The sequence below is a fragment of the Eptatretus burgeri genome, chromosome 14, assembly GCF_056783735.1.
Source record: "Eptatretus burgeri isolate ZD-2024b chromosome 14, Ebu_testis_v1, whole genome shotgun sequence".
NCBI lineage: Eukaryota > Metazoa > Chordata > Myxini > Myxiniformes > Myxinidae > Eptatretus > Eptatretus burgeri.
In genome coordinates this window covers 11,862,312-11,882,613 of record NC_140974.1, presented here as the reverse complement: position 1 = coordinate 11,882,613, position 20,302 = coordinate 11,862,312, and the positions used below count along the sequence as shown (strand labels likewise).

The window sequence follows — 20,302 nt, the reverse complement described above, 5'->3', positions numbered from 1 at the left end:
TTTGTCTTTGGCCTCATTACAGGAGATTCCAATGATTTTGAGAGCTATGAAATCCACAAAATCCAGGAGAGATGAATGTGATGCTGGAGCACCATTCCATAACAGAGAGCAGTATTCCATTGAGGCCTTGTCAACTGTGTAGTTCTGAATTTCCGAGTAAAGACTTGGATTTACGGTGGATGGCCAGTCTGCAGCTGGCTTTGGAGGCCAGCTTTGCTATGTGATCGAACCAGAAAATGTCATGGTGAATGGTCAGGCCTAGAAGCTCAAGAGACTAGACCTCCTGCAGTGATTAACCAAGGAAATAGATGAGTCTGTTCATTTGATCACTCAGAAATGATAAGGTGAGACTGTGGGGGTTTCCAGAATTGAAGGACATTCCATTTATCATACCAGAATCTAATAATTTCCAGATCAGCAGTAAGAGACACAACTACTCTCTGTCTAGCAGAGGGATGGAGGTCCTGCACGACACAATTTGTGGTCATCTGCAAAAAGGAAGAGAGGGTTTTCCAGAGCACCAGAGAGGTCATTAATATAGATGAGGAACAAGGTTGGGCCCTGCCTTGGGGAACTCCAGCCTCTACTGGGAGAGTGGAGGAAAGGGTTCCATTGATGGCAACACATTGACTGTGTGAGTGGAGGAAGTCAGAATTCAGGAATGAGATCAAGTTGTTATAAAATGGGAAAGACATGACATTGGAAGCAATAATGGATTCCATGACTTTGTAATTGTAAGCAAATTCACTGGCCTATCTTTGGTGTCGGGTCTGTTTTTGCACCTTTCTTGTGAATGGGAGTGATGTTTCCTGACTTCCATGCAGTGGAGAGGTGGCCAAAAGAGAAGAAAAGACTGAATATGGCATATAGAGGAGAGCAGGAATGGGATTGGGAGCAAACACCAGAGACAGACTGGACAAGGAACCACCATGACTTGGAGGAAAGAGACTGGTTGGAAAATTTGGCCTTGAGATATACAAGATGATTGTTTCAGGCTTGCCCCAGGATGGACACACACTTGTGAGCCTTTCAGAATGAAAGGAAGTTACCCTCAGTCCGGTCAGCTTTCCAAGCCGAAAAAGCAAGCTGCTTGACTGCAACTGCCTCCCCACAGGATTCAATGTACCAGGGTCGAGAGGATGGGTAGGAAAGTTGCACATGGGTTGGGATAAATCGGTGCATAATATAAAGTAGACATTTGTGAAAGGATTTACCATGTGGAATCAATACCAGATGCTGTGGAGATGGTGGTCCAATCCTTTTGTAAGAGGGCAGAATGAAGTCCCTGCCTGTTGGCCTATGCAAACAACTATATATTATGTTATTGAGTTAGCTCTCTTACAATAACCAGAGAGTTATGGGCCTTGACAAAAAGTCAAGGTTCCACTGATGTTCTGGTGGTTGTCCGGTGGGCTCTACTCGTACCCAGTCCATGCGGATTGACGCACATCCACAGACCAGCCCAGCATGACAGGTCTCCTCATGCTGGCCACAATCTTCAATGTACAACACAGGGAGTGGCTGAAATCTTCCCACACAGATGTTGGGGCTTGGGGTGGGAGGGGGGGGGGGTGGTTGAAGCTCTTACATTTTCCATTCTTAATGATTTGGAACAAATTTTCACCCACTCTACCCATATCCCAGATCGTCATGACCGCACTACCAATACTTTGGATTTATTATTCACTTCCAATCCGTTGCATTACAACTACTCAATTTCACCTCCAATTGATTCTTCTGACCACAATCTTGTGAACATCACTTTACTTACCACCACTTCTTCTCATCCGACTGCTCTGACGAAACGCCAGTATTGGCATTTTAATAATGCTGACTGGGCTGGTTTTCTAAACTTTTTCTCTGACTTTCCCTGGAAAGACTACTGCTTCTCCTCGGACGATGCCTCTATCTTTGCTGAATGTATAGCTGAGGTTATTGCTGCAGGAATGGAGGCTGATATCCCCTTCTCTTTCAAGTCTATCTCTCCGACCAATTTTTGGTTCAATAATTCCTGCTCTGCGGCCATTCGTGCAAGGGATGCCGCATATCGGACATGGAAAAACTCTTCTTACTCCGACTCACATTCAGCTTTCATATCTGCCAGAAATCAATGCAAACATGTTATTTGTGAAGCGAAGCATTCCTTCATTCAAAAGAAATGTGACAACCTGTCATGTTCTTCCACGAATAGATCTTTCTGGTCCTTAGCTAAACGTATCTCCAACAACTTCTGTCGCTCTACATTCCCTTCGCTTTTCCGTTCTGATGATACTATCGCCGTCTCTCCGACCGATAAAGCAACTCTTTTTGGTTCTCTCTTCTCTAACTCCACATTGGATGACTCTAACATCCCTTCTCCCTTTGATGCTCCCCTCACCAATCATATGTCCCTCCCTATAATCTCTTTTCATGCAGTCAGAAACATACTCTTCTCTCTGGACATAAGCAAGGCCGATGGACAAGATGGCATTCCTCTCCGTGTCTTGAAGGAATGCTCCTCAGAACTTGCACTCGTGCTTGCTCGTTTGTTTCGTTTTTATTAAACAAAACCCAAACTTGTCCTCTTACCTGGAAACATGCCTTAGTACAGTCTATTTTAAAGAAGGGTGATTGTACAAACCCTTCTAACTACCATCCTAATGCTCTGACTTCTACTGTTTCCAAAGTCTTTGAATATTTTCTCAATTCCCATTTCTTCAAGCATCTTGCATCTCAGTCTTCTATCTGTCCACCAATACGACTTTCCCAAGGCAAGATCTACAGGTGATATCCTTTCTTACATTATGAATGTCTGGGCCTCTTCTTTGAGAGACTTTGGGGAATCCTTTGTTGGTGTTGATATCTCAAAAGCCTTTGACAGAGTTTGGCATCAGGGATTGATATCCAAGCTTCCCTCATTCGGCTTTCCTCCTTCACTCTGCTCTCTCATATGAAGTTTTCTCTCCGTAATTGTTGATGGTTCAACATCGACCCCCTTCCCTATCAACAGCAGTGTCCCCCAGGGTTCCGTCCTGTCTCCAACACTCTTCCTTCTTTTTTTATCAATGATCTTTCTTTCACGTATAACCAAATGCACTCATATGCTGATGACTCAACATTACATTCCTCCATGTCTTTCCCATCTGCCCCGTCTTCCTTCACTTGATCTACAACTCGTTTCATCACGGCCACCTCTTTAAATTCGGATTTGGAAAAGATCTCCCAGTGGGGCAAATGTAATCGAGTTATGTTTAATGTTTCAAAAACCCAATTTCTTCTCATCTCTCTCTCTCTCTCTAAAACTCCTCTCAACTCTCCAATCTCCTTTGAAAGCTCTACAATTACACCACATGATACAATAAACCTACTAGGTATCCCTCTAACATCAAATTTATCCTGGAATCCACACATTACGCAAATAGCTAAGTCTGCCTCAAATAAATGAGGAGTCCTGTTCAGATGTTGAAGATTCTTCTCCTCTGAACAGTTGCTCCAACTATATAAAGGATTGATTCATCCTTGTATAGAGTACTGCTCTCACATCTGGGGAGGTTGCAGCTCCACATACTTACTGGACAGAATCGAATCCAAAGTTATTCGACTTGTCAATTCCACCAATGTGACCTCAAAACTCGACACGCTCAAATTACACTGCAAAGTAGGCTCTCTTTCTCTTTTCTACAGATATTACTTCGGTCTCTGCTCGCAAGAACTTGCTGCTTGTGTACCTCCGTCATTAGTGAGACCAAGGAATACTCGACAAGCCACTACATCCCATGATTATTATGTGGCCATTGGCAACTCAAGGGTGGGCCGTTATGATGTTTGGTTCTTCCCCTCCACTGCCAAACTCTGGAACTCTTTACCTTCTTGCAACTTCCCAAACACTTATGACCTTCCCCTTTTCAAAAAGCAGATGTTTTTACTTTCTCAAAAACTCTTCGACTATTCTCTCTCGTTACTTTTCTATCGATGCAGTTCTTTTCGTTAAGGCTCGGCCACGTTGAGGACTATTTATTCCGTGACTGAATCCTTCAACATAAAAACAAAACAAAAACAACATCTAACAGTCTGAAATACGAATCATTTCATTTGCCAGTTTACAAAGCACAGAGGGAAGTGGCCCATCATGCCCTGTTCCACCTGTTTGTAACAAAGTGCGACAATGCTCTTCCTGGTATTTGCGAGAGTGTTTTTGTCGCCCTCTCCTCTGAACACACTGGGCCCTCTCACTCGAGCATGGAGCCTGCTGAAGGTCTCTCCCAGCCTTTGAAATGCTGCACCACCAAGGACAGACGAAAGAAAGCCGCTGTATCTCCACCATTGCAGGCACTATCGCCCCCGTTCATGCCACACTTGACATCACTGGTGGGCTGAGCGATCCCGGAACGAGCCCCCAGATGTCACAAAAATCCTAACGTTCCTTGTTCATGCAATTGATGTCCAACTGACAGGTGAGTGTAGTCCAAACGTGGAAAACACAAGCGATGCACGCAGCACTCCAGCGCCGTGTTCTACACAAGACAATGAATGATTGGCTTTTCTTTTCCCCTCCATCCCTCCATCGCTATCTCTCTCTCTCCCCCACTACTTCAATATAATGGGCTGAAGACCTTTCTTTAAAGTACCACACTAGGCCGTTCTTTAGCCAGATGCTGCTAAGAAATTACTCGTTCACCATCCGACAGTATCCAGAAATTTCCTGAACTCCCGTTATTTATCACCTTTGGTCCCATATTGGAGGTAGCCTGGTGTTGGCGTAGTGGTGAGGGTAGCGGCTTGGGATCCAAAAGATCCTGAGTTCAAGCCCTGTTGGCCGCTTGAATTAATACACACCAGGAGGTTGACTCAGCCTGCCCAGTGTATGCCCCGGTTAAAATAGGTGTACCATATCCCTGTGTCGTAAGAGGCGACCAGGGTTGCGTCAGGAAGGGCATCCGGCGTAAAACCTATGCCAAATCAGTATGCGGATCATAACGGATGATCCGCTGTGGCGACCCCTAACGGGAGCAGCCGAAAGAAGAAGAAGAACAACATTAGCAGTTTTAACCATAGTACCAGTCTAAAAGATCAATCGAGCAGTCTGGCTGGAAATATTCCTCCAGATCTGTATGGTCAACAAACGACCCAGATAGCTCACCAACATTGTGCCAATGTTGACAATAGATTGGCAAAGGTCGGAACGGTTGCAAGCGGAATTTCAACGTTGGTTCAACATTGCCAACACGGTGTAAAAGCAAGGTTGATTCGCGAATGTTGAGCCAACGTCTGTGAGTTAGCTGGGAATTGCTGTTGATTCCTGAAATACAGTGGAAAGTCTTTGATAGAATGTTTTCTATTTTTGAAATTTGTTTTTATTTGTTGTTGTTGTTGTTGTCATCCCTACAGATTACATCGATTGTAGGCTGGACTTCCCAAATCCGTCGTGGTACTGGGAAACGCTGTTTTACATCTGCATTTTCATCATTGCTTTCATCTTACCCGTCATCATCATCACCATCTGTTATGGTCTTATGGTCCTGCGCCTGCGTACCGTACGCCTTTTCTCAGGCTCACGCGATAAGGACCGGAATCTTCAGCGCATCACACGCATGGTACTCATCGTGGTGACTGTTTTCATCATCTGCTGGACACCAATCCAGTTGCTTGTCATTGTCAAGGCTGTGAGCACCATAGAAAGTACTCAAGCATTCTCCATCGCTTGGCACTTCTGTGTGGCTCTTGGCTACACCAACAGCTGTCTGAACCCTCTCTTGTACGCGTTCCTCGATGAGAACTTCAAACGATGCTTCAAAGAGTTCTGCTTCCCTGGTGCTGCTGTACGGGAACGGCAGTCTTTGTCCTCGTATCAACGGGCGACCAGAGCTGTCGGAGGAACCTGGAGAGGCGGGGGTACTGGAGGTGCTTGCAGTGGGAGTGGTGGAGCTGGAGCCATGAGCGCCGACGTGTTTGGGCAAGCTCTACTCCATGATGTTCCCTACACGGGACTTGAGCGTGAAACGCACCCGCCCGCCTGACTAGCAATGCAGCTCTCCCCGCTCTCTTCTCCGGCTGGCATCGGAGAGGACACTACTTCCGAGCTCACCTTCACGACAGGATTGTAGACCTAAACGGATGCTGCTTTTCTGGTAGGGTGTTTTGTTAAGCCCCGGTCGGAGGAGAACCAAGGAGAGCTTTCTTGCATGCGGTGAAAACGTATTTTGGCAAAAGCAAAGGTGCAGTGGACCTCTTAACATCCCAGTAAATAGATCCTTCTCAACTTTCACTGTCTTTGGTGCTCAAGATAGGCTTACAAACACCATCTTCGGTCCATGCAGGGTGCCGGTCAATACAGTGCATTTGAGTCTTATGAACCAATACTTTGGCAGACTCTGACTTTTTGCTACCATGAAACAGACATTATGATGTCATGCTGTGAGAGCCTGCATCCATCGCTTTTGTACCCACGAAGTGAACAAGCCGTTCAACATATCTGGTGCTGTGTGTCAACATTATCGACAAGCTTCAAGCGCGCATTATTCATCTCGGTGCCAGATGCTGTTCACCAGGTCTTCTTACAACAGGAAAAAAAAATTAATAATAACGGACCTGGAAATGCATTTTCATTCCTGCTTTGACATCGATCGGATGGAGAGACCTTGGTTACATGATCATTCATTTATCACGAAAGAAAACTTGGAGAGAGGTTTGCAAACAGATGGTTTTCAGTGATCTGCAGAACCTGTGAAAAGTTTCATTCATCTTGTGCCACTACGGTATTGTTTCATTCTGAAACTATGCTTAACCTTTTGAACCCTGAGCACCTTGGACTTTCGGCTCACCCACCCTGGGCTCCTTGGAAAAAAAACCGGCTGCTCATGTATATGGAGGTTTGAATAGCCACTATCAAACCGGCCACTCAGGTTCACGGAGGTTTTAATAGTGGCCAGTAAAACAGCCGCTCAGGTATATGGAGGTTTGAAGAGTGGCCGGTAAAACAGCCGCTCAGGTATATGGAGGTTTGAAGAGTGGCCGGTAAAACAGCCGCTCAGGTATATGAAGGTTTGAAGAGTGGCCGATAAAACAGCTGCTCGGGTATATGGAGTTAAGAATAGCGGCCGGTAAGCTGGCAGCCAGGGTTCAAAGGGGCAAGAAAAGTAAGTATACCACTGAAAACGAATACTGTATACATTTTAAGGAGATGGTGACCACACTTATGAAAGAAACAAACAAAAAAAAAGAATCATGATGGACTTTGCAGTTTCCCTTTGACCAAATTAGACCCAAAAGTAACGCTCTTCGAATTGCATGTAATTATAAATTATGATATCAATACTAATCTCTTGTACACATTCGATTCCTTTTAAATCAGTAAGTGGTAACTCAATGAAGCACTGCGCTACCTTCACCTCCTCGTATCACCTGTACCATCGAACTAACACTCTCAGATCCCGTTTTGGTCACTTTCCCTCAATTTTGAATAAGCATCAGTATCAGGATCCACTTTCAATTGATGAAACAAAGTTTACCAAGCATAGACAACGGCACTATAATCTTTCACTTTATGGGTTATTACTAACCTCGAGCCACGGAGTATTCTAACATTTGGTTAAAACGTTCCTTTGCACAGATTGTAAATGAATTTTTGCCGCTGCACACATATCATGTATTTTATATACTCGCATGGTATGCTTACACATTGTAAGCAACAACAAACCATGCGTGCTTCCCCATTGTCTTGGGTCGCTCACCTGCATTTTTTTCATTATTTATATTTTCATTTACATATGCTTTCTGGTGGTTTTGTGATTTATCTCGGTGTATCGGCTTCGATGTCCGTCGGCGGGCAAAATTTCAGCTCTCAACGTCACCCGGAAGGTACCGAACTTTAATATCAGTCAGTCAGTTAGTCAGTGGTTAGAATGAGCTTTATATATTAGATGCCTTGCTCTTTCAGTGCGATTGATAGATCCATGGGAATCGATTGAAAGGAGATGGTTTCACCCTCTTCCTTATATTGTTTGCAATGATTGGAGGGGAAAGAGTAATGGAGTTTGCCCTTTATATCTGAAGAAGGCTGTTCACATCAATCCCGCACTGTTATAGGAAGGAGTGTAACCATGCGTCAATGACCCTTCAAGAAAACCACACCACTTGGTACCCCCATTCCAGGCAGGAAATTGGAGTTTGTTTCAGGATGCCGGCAATATCTCGCCTACTCTTCGCAAAGGAACCTTGGGATTTTTAACCTCCACCAACTTATGCCAGCAGACATGATGTACATATTGTTCATGTCTACCTTTGCAAAATTTAACGTCAATCCGAGGGATGGCACACGCATTGATGAATCGCCCTGCTTGTGAGACACCATGATGACAGTTTAAAGCTTGGCCGATATTTGAACCCAGACAGTTCAGAGGTGAGTGCACACCTCTAGGCAATCCTGCCTGCCTGGAAACGATAATAAAACATGTTGAGATCCACTGTGGGATCAGTTTATTTTCGATATGCTCCATCATTCAGGTCGTTATGTGAACAGAGGTTTGAGCTGAATGCACGAGGTGACTCCTATACTCCATCAACTTGTCCATTATGTTGACCGGCAAATTAACCAAGTGATCTTCTGAAGCATTGGAAAGGATTTCCATAGATCTTTAAGCGACCTCATTACATCTTTGAAGGGTTTCTGCTTGCTTATATGTGCATTTTATTGGGCTCAAGACTGCAAAGTGTATTTCCTGATATACTATATACTGTATATATATATATATATATATATATATATATATATATATATATATATATATATATATATATATATATATATATATATATATATATATATATATATATACATACACATTAAATGGGAAAACCAGCTCAACTGCAGTCTGTGAAAAATATAACTGCCCATGGCATTTTACAGCACTAGCGGCTCCACTGCTAACCACAGCATCAGTCAGCCTACGTGGCTTTAGGAGACTTTTATCAGGATGTCAGCCCACCGGCTGGAGAAAGGAATCAATCCACAGATGCGTTTCTGCCTCCCTGCTCATCATCAGCATAGAGTGCATTCCCCCCAGATCAAGTTGACATGCTGTGACATGAAGGTGTATATACCACTGAGACTGTGTGTGTGCGTGTGCGCGTGTGCGTGTGCGTGTGTGTTTCTCCAGTGTCTTCTGAAATTTCTTTCATGATTTTTGGAGATTTGCAACAAATTTTGGTGTAGTCAATCGTCGTTAGCAAATGCACGTTAGGCTGGGATCCTTTTATGAAATCAGCCCGATGGTGTTTGCATCACAACTGTGACACAACTTGCCACTGATTATTGTTGTGCTACGAGCAAAAGTATCCACCACTTGCTGACATTTAATCAAGAGACACCATGTTATAGTTCACAGACGTTCTACTCCATTCACACTCTAATTTGTCCGAAGTCATCTCCCATCTGCGTGGAAGTCAGCTTACATAACATTCATCAAACCATCCTTGCTGCTTCTATATGGCATGAGCAAAAATCACTTCCACTTTGCTGCAAATCTCAGTGTTTGATTCTTTGGTTTAAATCTCCACTTAAAATAAGTGAAATGAAACATTTTTTTAAATTTGAATTATTCTTACTCAGATTTCAACATCACTATAATGCGTGTTGTTAAGTTTAAACTTTCTTTGTATAAGAATATGATTTATAATACTGGCTACCACCAGGTGGCACTATACAATACATATTTACATTGAGAGAATTGAGGTCTTCCACCCCTCCCCCAATCCTGAACCCCTCCCCCAGATATGCTACCCCAACAGAAACCATACTTGGGGTATCCTGAGGCAACATGCAAAATTTGGTTCAGTAGTTTTTTTAATTTTTGAAGCATATATATATATATATATATATATATATATATATATATATATATATATATATATATATATATATATATATATATATATATACAAACAAACACACAAACACGAATTGAGCTTCATACATCAGATTATGACATCATCACTTTATCATGCATAGACTGTGATTGAATTTTTTTTTTACATCTTTCTTTTTTGCTGGTGATAACTTGCCTTCTGTTTGTTGAAAGACATCACAAGATACCGAACTCTCATCCAATAGACATTGTACTCATTGATGCATCATGCTGCTTGTGAAACACCAATCCAACAGTTTGTAGTCGGAGGGAGAATCAAACCAAAACTAGACAGCTCGGAGTCAGAGGTAAGTGCGCCGCAGCCTCTGCACCATCCTGTCGGACTTGCTCATCTTATGATTTAATCATATTACGAAACCAATGTTTTCATATTTTTGTATGTGTGCCACCATCTTGGATTTCAAAACTCGTCCCTATTTAGACTATATTGTCAAACATTTAGACCTTATCACCTAAAAGTTTACTTCTTCTGACTAACCCCATATTTTTGGGATCAGAAATTAAATGTCTTTTGAACTTTTATTACATCATCAAAATATCATAAGAACACCAAAATTTGCTCGTTTCCCCATATTTTTTGCAAACCTTGCAATTAAAAACAGGACCACTGGACCTGTAACTTATTTAGACCTTTACCTAATGTTGTAACCCAAATTCGGTAGCATTCTGATTGGTGGGTCTGGAGGAGAAGATTTTTGAGGAAACTGAATGAGTCGGCCATTTTGACTTACTTAAAGTCATGTGACTGGAATGAGCTTTGCAATCCCTGTTACCAGTCAGGAGAGCAACGTTGTTGCCACATTTCAACTTGATCGGCCCAGCAGTTTGGCCGGAGAAGTCGAATTCGGAGACAGACGGACGGACAGTGCACAATGACAATACCTTATCTGGAATTTAAATTCCAGGTAAGCTAAGAAAAAAAATCTGCACTGGCAAAAGATTACTCTTGATATCATGATACCAGATTTTTGGAGGAAACATTAGCACCAAAGATATCTACATCAGGATAGCAAATTCATGTGTCAGTTACCATTTGATCATTGAAGTCGTTATCAGTGAGAAAATGGGAAATGAAATGCAAATCTTTGATCGTGGTCATTATGCATACAGTTTCTTTGAAATACACCTGGAGGCAACTCGTTACTTCTCCTGTCCCGTTTCACCCTATCACATCTTACATCATTATCTATGAGCTACAGTATGTCGACATGTCATCATCACTCTCATTGGCTGGAACGTGGCTTTCATTCATTCGTGAATTTCATTTCAATAAGCCATTCCTTCGTGGATCCAAGAAAACCCTCCTGCTGGACAATGGCTTCTCCCCATACTCTAGCTTGGATAGAGTATGGGGATAGAGTACGGTTCACTCTCTGGATGTCTTCCTTGAGAGCATCAAGTGTATGTGGTATCTTGGCACTTTCAGCCATTTTCTTGCAGAAGGGATATATCATCGCAGCTTGGAAATGCTTTTAATATTGCTGCCTTTGGGGCAAAGTATGCAGCACATACCAATCTGACCAGAGTGGAAATCAGAACTTCTGCAGAAGTTGTTTTGGGTTTATTCAACCAAGCATAAACATTCAAACATATAATAAACAGAAATGGCGCCAAATAGTAGCTTGTAATACAGGGTTATTTATTTATTTATTTCATTTGAGAACCCTAAATAATTCCCATACACGAGAAACTTTATCGGTTGGGAACCTAATATTTTGTGGAAATGTATCCTAACGTTACAGAAAGACGTCACATGATCCACACAATTGATTACCTTCAATGAAGTGCTGAAAGTGTCCACCACCATGTTGCACATACAAATTCATTCTTCGCACGCAGGATGCTCTCCGACACAGGGTGTAGCGTTTCTTGGGGACTCTTGCTGATTGTGTCATTGATTATTATTACTTTAAATTCACCAAGAGTGCGTGGATTTGTAGCGTACACTACGTCCTTCAAATATCCCCACAAAAAGAAATCTGGCGATGCAAGATCTGGGGATCGAGGTGGCCATAATGAGTTGAACACTACATGGTCACCAAAAAGGAGCCTAAGTTCGTTGACCCTGTATCGCAAAGTGTGACTCATGGCACCATCTTTCTCAAACCATCCTTGGTTGATTTCGTCTTCCGTAAGGTGCCAAAGAAACTCAATGGATTATGTTGATGTGACGTTCTGAGTTTACTGTTGCCGAGAAGAAATTTGGGCCAATAATTCTTTGCCGACTAAACAGCACACCAATGACCAATTTTCGTGGAATGAAATGCCCGTTCATTTATCGCATAAGGTTGTTCACTTGTCCATAAACGAGCATTTTTTTTTCAATTTACATACCCAGAAAGATCGATCCAACTTTCTGTAACATTAGGCTAAGTTTCCACAAAATATTAGGTTCCCAACAGATATCATTTTTGGTGTATGGGAATTCTTTAGGGTTCTCGAATAAAAAAAAATAAACACCACACTGTGTAATTAATTGCATACCAATTAACATGCAGTAAAAAAGGGCCATTATAACAAGGGACAGACAAATTCACAAACAGACTCGATCACTGCAAGCCAACAAGACTAAACCATCCACATTACACACGTAACATTTGAACAATTAAATAATAATATGCACCGCAACGACCTCTCATCTGCACATACTCAGAAAGGTACATGACAAGGAATGCGAACAATTTGCATTGCAAAGTGACATGACCATAATGCAGGACAAACACAGAAGGAGGGTGAATACAGCAGAAAGCGAGGGAAGGAATAGAGAATAGGTATCGAGAGCAAATCACAAAAGGTGCAAACAGAGATGAGATAAACATGAGAAAAAGGGGGAAACCAGGGTGAGTGGGATGAAAGAAGGGAAGAAGGAAAACTCAGCCTGGGAGCCAGGCTATGTGAGGTTCAAATGACCTTTCCTGGGAAAGTCACATTTCCAACCTCGCCTCAAAAGGCAGTCGCCGATTGGGAATCCTCCGTCGTGCAAAGTCCTTCCTCGGCCCTCTTGAGCTCCTGACCACTGACAAAGCTTTTGTCCGTAGCCTGATGGAGTACTGCTCTCCCCTCTGGGCTGGTGCTCCTGCCTCCCACCTTTCTCGACTTCACGCTGTCGAAACCAGGGCATTTAAGATCATCGGCATCTCCCGCAATGAAGCTGAGTCTTTGGGCCTCTCACTCAATCACCGCAGGTTGGTCGGTGGTCTTTGTCTTCTACCGACTCCTCTCCAGCCTTGCCCCCCCCCTGCTCTCTCTCTCTGCGATTTGTCCCCACCACATTTCCACAGGGCGCTCAAGGTCCGCCAACAACCCCCCTCTGGTAAAACTACCAAAATCACGAATCACTGCTCATCTTCACTCTTTCATTCCTCTTTTTTCCCGCCTTTGGAATAAACTTCCTCACTCTATTCTTTCCCATTCTTCCCACCAGGCTTTCAAAACAGCTGTTCACCACCACCTCTTATCATCCCCCATCCAAATCCTCGATCTTTTCTACCCCCGATAATCCACCCAAGCCCACTTCCTTCAATTCCCCTGCTTTCCTTCCTGAAAGTTCCTGTAATGTCCATCTTCTCTTCGCCATGTTCCCCGTCCCATCCCCATCCCTCTCCCTTCCACAGTTCACCTAATGTGTCTGTTCCCCACTGTTTTGTCCCTTCCACTCCCGCCCCTCTTGTCTCATGCCCCCTTGCTGTGAGTTGTGTGTTAGCTCTCATACGAGCCTCGACAATGTATACAAAAAAAAAAAAAAAACAGAGCTAAAAAGTGTGAACTACCTGAGACAAAAAGGCAGGAACAGGTGTTCTCATGCAAAATTAACGTAAAATGTAAAAAAAGGACATTATTGTGTCCTAATCTGCCTGAGGTCTGGAAGCCAATGTCTAAACTCATGAGATGTTAGCAATTGGTGTGCGCATCAAAGACAAATTTCAAACCTACGTTATTTCTAGGTTGGAATATCATCGAACTGAAGGGCCTGGTTCTAATCACTGTATGATTGTCCTGGAATGATTCGGAGAGCCGTTTTCTGAACCTGTTCCAATTCGATACTTCGGCGGATTGTGAGACCAGCGTTCCAAACTGGAACAGCATCCTCTAAAAGTGATCTAACATGTCCTTTATAAATGGTAAGTTAAATCTTCCACGGCCAAGATAAACTTTTTCAGAATCTTCAACATGAACAACTTTTCGTTTGTCCTGGTGACAACATTGCGAATGTGAAGGTTCCACTTCAAATCGACTTCACAGACAATAATATCTAATATTTTCATGTGATCAAGCTTCTGCAACACAGTACCGTATTTTCACGACCAAAAGGCGCACCGTGCCAAAAGGCGCAGTCTAAGTTGTGTGTGCCGTTCCTGTATTTGACACACACATAAGGCGCTCCTCACGATAGGGCGCGGGTTTTATATGAATATCCTCTACTACGTACGTCCGCCGTACAACAACACACTCACACAAGCACACAAGTGTGCGTATTTAAAAATAGATCGGGAGCAAAATTGAGTTTGGTTGTGCTTTATTAAAGTATTAGTTACAAAAATACTAAAACAATCAAATACCGGTAATAGTCTTTAATCAAATCCATCGAAATCCTCATCCTCTGTTTCGGAATCGAACTGCGCTAAACCCAACCTAGCAGGTCCACCTTCCTCGCCGTCAGAGTCACTTTCTGCACCGTGCGGCTCCTCCGAAATGATGCCGGCTTTAGCGAAAGCTCGGACAACAGTGCCAGCAGACACGTTAGCCCAGGCATCAACAATCCAGTGGCAAACTGTGGCGTAACTCGCCCGGCACTGCCTTCCACCCTTTGTGAAGCTGTGCTCTCCTTCGGTCATCCACCGCTCCCACGCCGCTCGCAGCCTCACTTTGAACGGCCGGTTCACGCCGATGGCTCGGTCGCAGATGTGCTTGCTGCAGTAGGAGCGGAAGTTTTCCATCATTTCTTGATAATCCGCCGGACGTTGCTGCGCTATCGTAGTCCTGGTCCGGATGGAAAAATGGCACCGTTTCATGAAGCGAAAGCACCAAGACGGACCTCCGTGGAAATGTTCGATTTTCATTTCCTCCGCTATCGATACTGCCTTCAGTCGGATCGTGACCGTCGAAACGCTCCTCCCACTTGCTCTTTGCTCAACGATCCACTGCTCAAGTCTTTCCTCCAACTCTGGCCACCTCGCCTTGTTTCCACGGAAACTCAGCTGCGTCTTCTTCACCTGTCGCAGCTCGTTTTCCAGCTTCCTCCACTTTCGAACCATCGACTCGTTGATCTGGAAATTCCTCGCCGCGGCTCGATTCCCATGTTCCTCCGCATAGCTGATCGCCTTCAGTTTAAACTGAGCTTCATAAGCGTGTCTCTTTGCCATTTTCGGGGTTGTTAAAACAGCAATGTTCTGCATACCGCACATACCTGTTCTTTTATACACACAAAGGGCGCACTGCACTATAGGGCGCGTCGCACATTTTGACAAAAATCTAAGACGTTTATATGCGCCTTATAGTCGTGAAAATACGGTAGTTTGGATAGTAATTTGAGGCGTTGGCAGAGGTTGCTTCATGAAACAAACTTCCGGAAGAGCACACTTATCAGTATTCAACTTAATGTTATTTTTAATTGCGAATTGAGTAAAAACATTCAAGGTATCAGGGTGCCTGCCCCTTGAATTCTCAACAAATTTCACGTCATCAACATACTTAAGGGATAGGATATGAGCATAGTCATCGAGTGGAGTCATGGAGCATCATTAATTTGAGCCAGAAAACAGCGAGGGCCTAATTTGGTACCCTGTGGTACCCCTTCACTGAGGGTTCGTTTTACAGACAAGGTATCCTTGTATCTACTACATTGAGCTCTTTTATCTAAGAAACTACATATCCAAGGAATTAAGGCAGGCCTGACACCGACTTGTATCAACTTTGTTTCAACCACATTGTGATTTATCAGATCATCAACTTAACTGGAGGTAGTGTGAAGTGGAATAACTTTCACAATTACCAAACTGATTGATGTCAATGTTGGCTGATGTCACTGAGTATCCATTGCAGTTGCAAAGGTTTCAGTTAATTTTGCAAAATGATCAGTCAAGGATATTGGTCTGAGTTTATTCCAAACTGGTCGAGAAGTCTTAAGGATCGGGACAACAATTGCTTTTTTTTGGACAACACTGTGTTGGGACAGTTTCCTCTGTAAATGAAGACTTTAAGATATTCACCAATCAAAAGGGTTTTGATTCTGTCAGGGCCAGGAGCTATATTGTGATTGATGTGCTGTCGGACTTTGTAGACTTCATGTTCCTCTACTTTTGGACATGGATGTGCAGCTGGTAAGTATACCCAAAGTGCCGAGCAATCGAAGGGAGTAAAATCCTTCGCAATTTCCGCAAAGTGGTCATTAATGCAGTTGGCTATTGCTTGGTCATCCTCGAGGTCAACACCAAGGGGTGGGTCGATGGTAGGGTTGGTACTGACCCCAGTAGTCATGATCCGGATTTGTCAGTACCATTGTGTCAGGTTTGAAGATTTGAGATTCTGAACTCCATCATGATAGAAATGATGTTTGGCCTTAAAAATCAATTCAGAAATTCTAATTCTCACTTTCTTCCATTGCTTGTTTCCTTGACTGAAAAGCTTTTGATGCTTTTTGAGGAGACCTTTGATAAATGTAATCATTCATGGTTGATCATCTTTGTGCAGCTTGACTTGTTTAGTGAAGAAGGAGTCAATAGTTGTCTGCATTGCATGATAGAAAGCATCAAATAGACACATGCAGACCAGGAATCAAACCCAGGCCCTCTGGTGAACCACACCAGTGCTCTGCCATCTGAGCTATCTGGGTGACTCACCAGTTGAGCATGCAATTCTTCCACAAATAGAAATACCACTCTATTTCCCCCACTGCTTCCAGGACACTCACTGCCAACCATAGGAGCAGCAACAGCCTGTCCATAAGAAGGTCTTCCTTCAGAGAAAACCTGGTGCGTCATCTCTATAGGGGAACAATTCCTTGTGTGCTATTTCCCCTGTTGTTTCCAGGACACCTTTGAATATGTGGAAGAATTGCGTGCTCAGCTGGTGGGTTGCCCAGATCGCTCAAATGCAGAGCACTAGTACGGTTCATCTGGTTCAATTCCTGGCTTGAGTGCATCATTTTTCCACGTATACTTATCATGTTTTTCCTCTTCATTGCCCTCGCCGAAGGAGAGGTTATTGCATTTCAGTCCATTTGTTTGTTTGTCTGCAAATAACTTTCGTGTTTTTCTCCACAACCGCTTATCGGATTGAGACAAAATTTTCACCATATGTGGGACTGCTCATGAGAATATTTTCTTCATAATTATGATGTCATAGGTCACGTGGTGTCGCAGCCATGTTGGAAAAACGGAAAAAACTTTGAACCTCTATCGCTGAAACCGCACCAAGGAAAAAATTGAAACTCGGCACACGGCAAGTACCCCTCATGGGGAATGTGTGAATATTTTGATGACGTCATAGGTGCCTTCATTCTTCTTCTTCTTTCGGCTGCTTCCGTTAGGGGTCGCCACAGCGGATTATCCGTATGATCCACATCGTGATTTGGCTTAGTTTTTACGCCAGATGCCCTTCCCGACGCAACCCTAGTCACTTCTTACGACACAAGGATATGGTACACCTATTCTAACCAGGGTACACTGGTACTCACTTCGCCGACCTCGGAAGGATGACAGGCTGAGTCAACCTCCTGGTGTGTATTAATTCAAGCGGCCAACGGGGCTTGCACTCAGGACCTTTTGGATCCCAAGCCGCTACCCAAACCACTACGGCAACAACAGGCATAGGTGCCTTCATTATGACATCATAATTGCATATGTAGAATGCAACATCTAATCAGTATGAAAAATTTTAAGGGTCATCTCGGAATAAAATGGTGTACAGATCACGTGATTTGGCAGCCATATTGTTAAAAAAAAATAAACCTTTAGAAATAATCTTCTCTGAAGTGTCTGAAGACATCGAGGCAAAACTTTACACATATGACTGCTTATCCATGTGGAACACAAGGTTCACACACATGATGTCATGTCACATGGTTCAGCAGCCGTATTGGATTTACCCTAAAACCTATAAAAGAAACTTCTTCTCTACAGAACGGCTGGACAGATTGATGAGAAACTTCACACAAATATTCCCCAAGCCATGAGTGTACAAGTTTGTTAAAGAATAATTGATGGGTCACATGGTTTGGCAGCCATATTGGATTGAAGAAAAATATGTTTTCTCTGGAACTGCTTAATCAATTGATGCGAAACTTCAGTTTTATGATCTAGTAGTGATGGGGAATACACGTTTTAAATTTCAACTTTAATGGACACATGGTCTGGCAGCCAGAATTGTTTAATTTTTTTGAAAATTTTTTTTTTTTTTTTTTGGAATAAGGCTTACTTGGTTGTGCCTGGATCGGTTTGAGGGTCGAGTAGTAGCAGCTGAAATGTGAATCCTTTATCCAGGTTCCTCCTGATGACTTCATCTTTGCTTTTTGCGCTTCTTTGGGTTCCTTCTAATTACTCCAATGTAGGACTGGTACCTATTTCGTCTTTCATTTGATTTGAATTGAATTTATTTTCATCATATTCTGAATTCAATTAAATAATAATAAAAAACGTCATGGGTCAGGGTCAGGTGTCCGATCAAAGTGGGACGTCTTGGTACCCGGTCATCACTGCCAGCAGTTATAAAGTAGCAAGTTCTAATTATGTGTCATTAATTATGAAACACACCAGTACTGGCGAGGGTCTGCAATCTCTGATTGCTCTTTTTCTGGTTTTTAATTGCATTACTACGCCCACAGTGGTGATAAAGAGTGGACATGGAATTGTCCTCGCACAGGGGGGAGACCTTCTCAAGGACAGGCTATCACTGCTCCTATGGTTGGCAGTGAGCATCCCGGAGGCGGCGGGGGAAAGAGAGTGGCATTTATATATGTAGAAGAATTGTGTACTCAACCAGCAGATCACCCAGATAGCTAGGATGGCAGAGCACTGGTAATATTCACCAGAGGATCTGGGTTTCATTCCTGGTCTGGGTGTGTAGTTTTTCCACATATACTTATCATTTAAAAAATACTTAAAAACAAAATATTCAGGAAGAAAAGCGCTATTTAAGTAGTCTTATTTACCATTTTCAATTTTGTTCCACTGCCAGACAGACAGGCAGAGAGTAAAAATATTATCTCACTCCTCTCTGTGCATGCACGATCAGGATGAATTCAGAGCTAAACTCCAGGTTCGTTTTCCGATTCGTGTTCAAAATAGAACATTAAATTAAAACGAGTTCTTCCTCATTCATAAACTGATATTTGGAGACAGACAAACGGATGGACAGACATGAACCAATTGCTTAACCCCACTTTTTGCTTCGCATGTGCACAGTAACAACACCGCATGAGCAGTCTAAATGTAAGAGAGAAAATGTAATGCCATGTTGAGTTCCAACCATGACGGCAATTTTAAGGGCTAACCTTTGACATCATACGATACACAATTCTGCTCATGTGTTTGTGGGGGGTGGGTGGGTGTGTTTGTTGCTTTGTTTGACGTGTATGCACTCCTAAACCGCTAGATGGAATGAGTTGAAATTTCGTAGTTGTACTTGGGGTGAGCCTGGAGGGGTTTTAGGTATTTTTAAAAAAAATTGTAGTCACAGTGATTCAGGAGGGGTTGGGGTGTAGGGAGGGGGGGGAATTATCTTTGTAAATGCAAGGATGCAAATTGTCTTTGTAAATATGTACCGTATAGCGCTACCGGTGGTGATGGGAGAGGGTATTACAAGTCAGCTGTGGAGATGACTTGCAATATTGCACGAATATACATGTGGCATTGTGCAAGTGCTAAACTAACCAGTGCCAAAGGGAGGGGGTATCACTCTCCCATAGGGAGCCGGTCTTTTTAGTACTGTGCTGCATAATTTGGCATTGATGAATCTCACTCAATATGCTTAAGATCTGGATTGATATGCTGTTGCCATGGCCATTTTTAGCATTCCTTTGCTTAAAGTAAGACTACGTTGATTTTGTACATTTTAGGACCTCTTCCTCAAGTCATGTTTAACTTATTGTCAGCTTTACCATTCACTTCCTGAAACCTAAAAATGTAGATTTAGCTAACAAAAATCAAGCATCTCGGTGGCTTGTTTTTGAAAGCTGAGATATTGAGAAACACAAGTTATAATTGGTGGACATTTTGTAATCCAAAATGGCCACCATGCAATAATCAAAAAGAATGGAAACATTGCTCTCTCAATTCAGCACAACATTATAAAAATTAGACAAATGCATACATATTTGCAAATCTCCAAAAAATTTGAATGAATCTCTGAATCTGCATGTTGTGAACTTGACTAATACACCAGATCTCTTTAACATCAAGACG

At 42.9% G+C, this 20,302-nt stretch overlaps 1 protein-coding gene across 2 annotated transcripts in view; it reads left to right on the top strand.

Annotated features, from left to right (window-relative positions):
- The window catches only part of LOC147012660 (delta-type opioid receptor-like), a 52,309-nt gene extending 43,616 nt beyond the window's left edge, over window positions 1-8,693 (top strand). For both annotated transcript variants that reach the window (XM_085853715.1, XM_085853716.1), the window contains exon 4: window positions 5,368-8,693. In XM_085853715.1, coding sequence (XP_085709841.1) covers window positions 5,368-5,996 — 629 coding nt within the window. In that variant the 3' untranslated portion in view covers window positions 5,997-8,693. The remainder of the gene's footprint in view (window positions 1-5,367) is intronic.
- The last annotated feature ends 11,609 nt before the right edge of the window (window positions 8,694-20,302 follow it).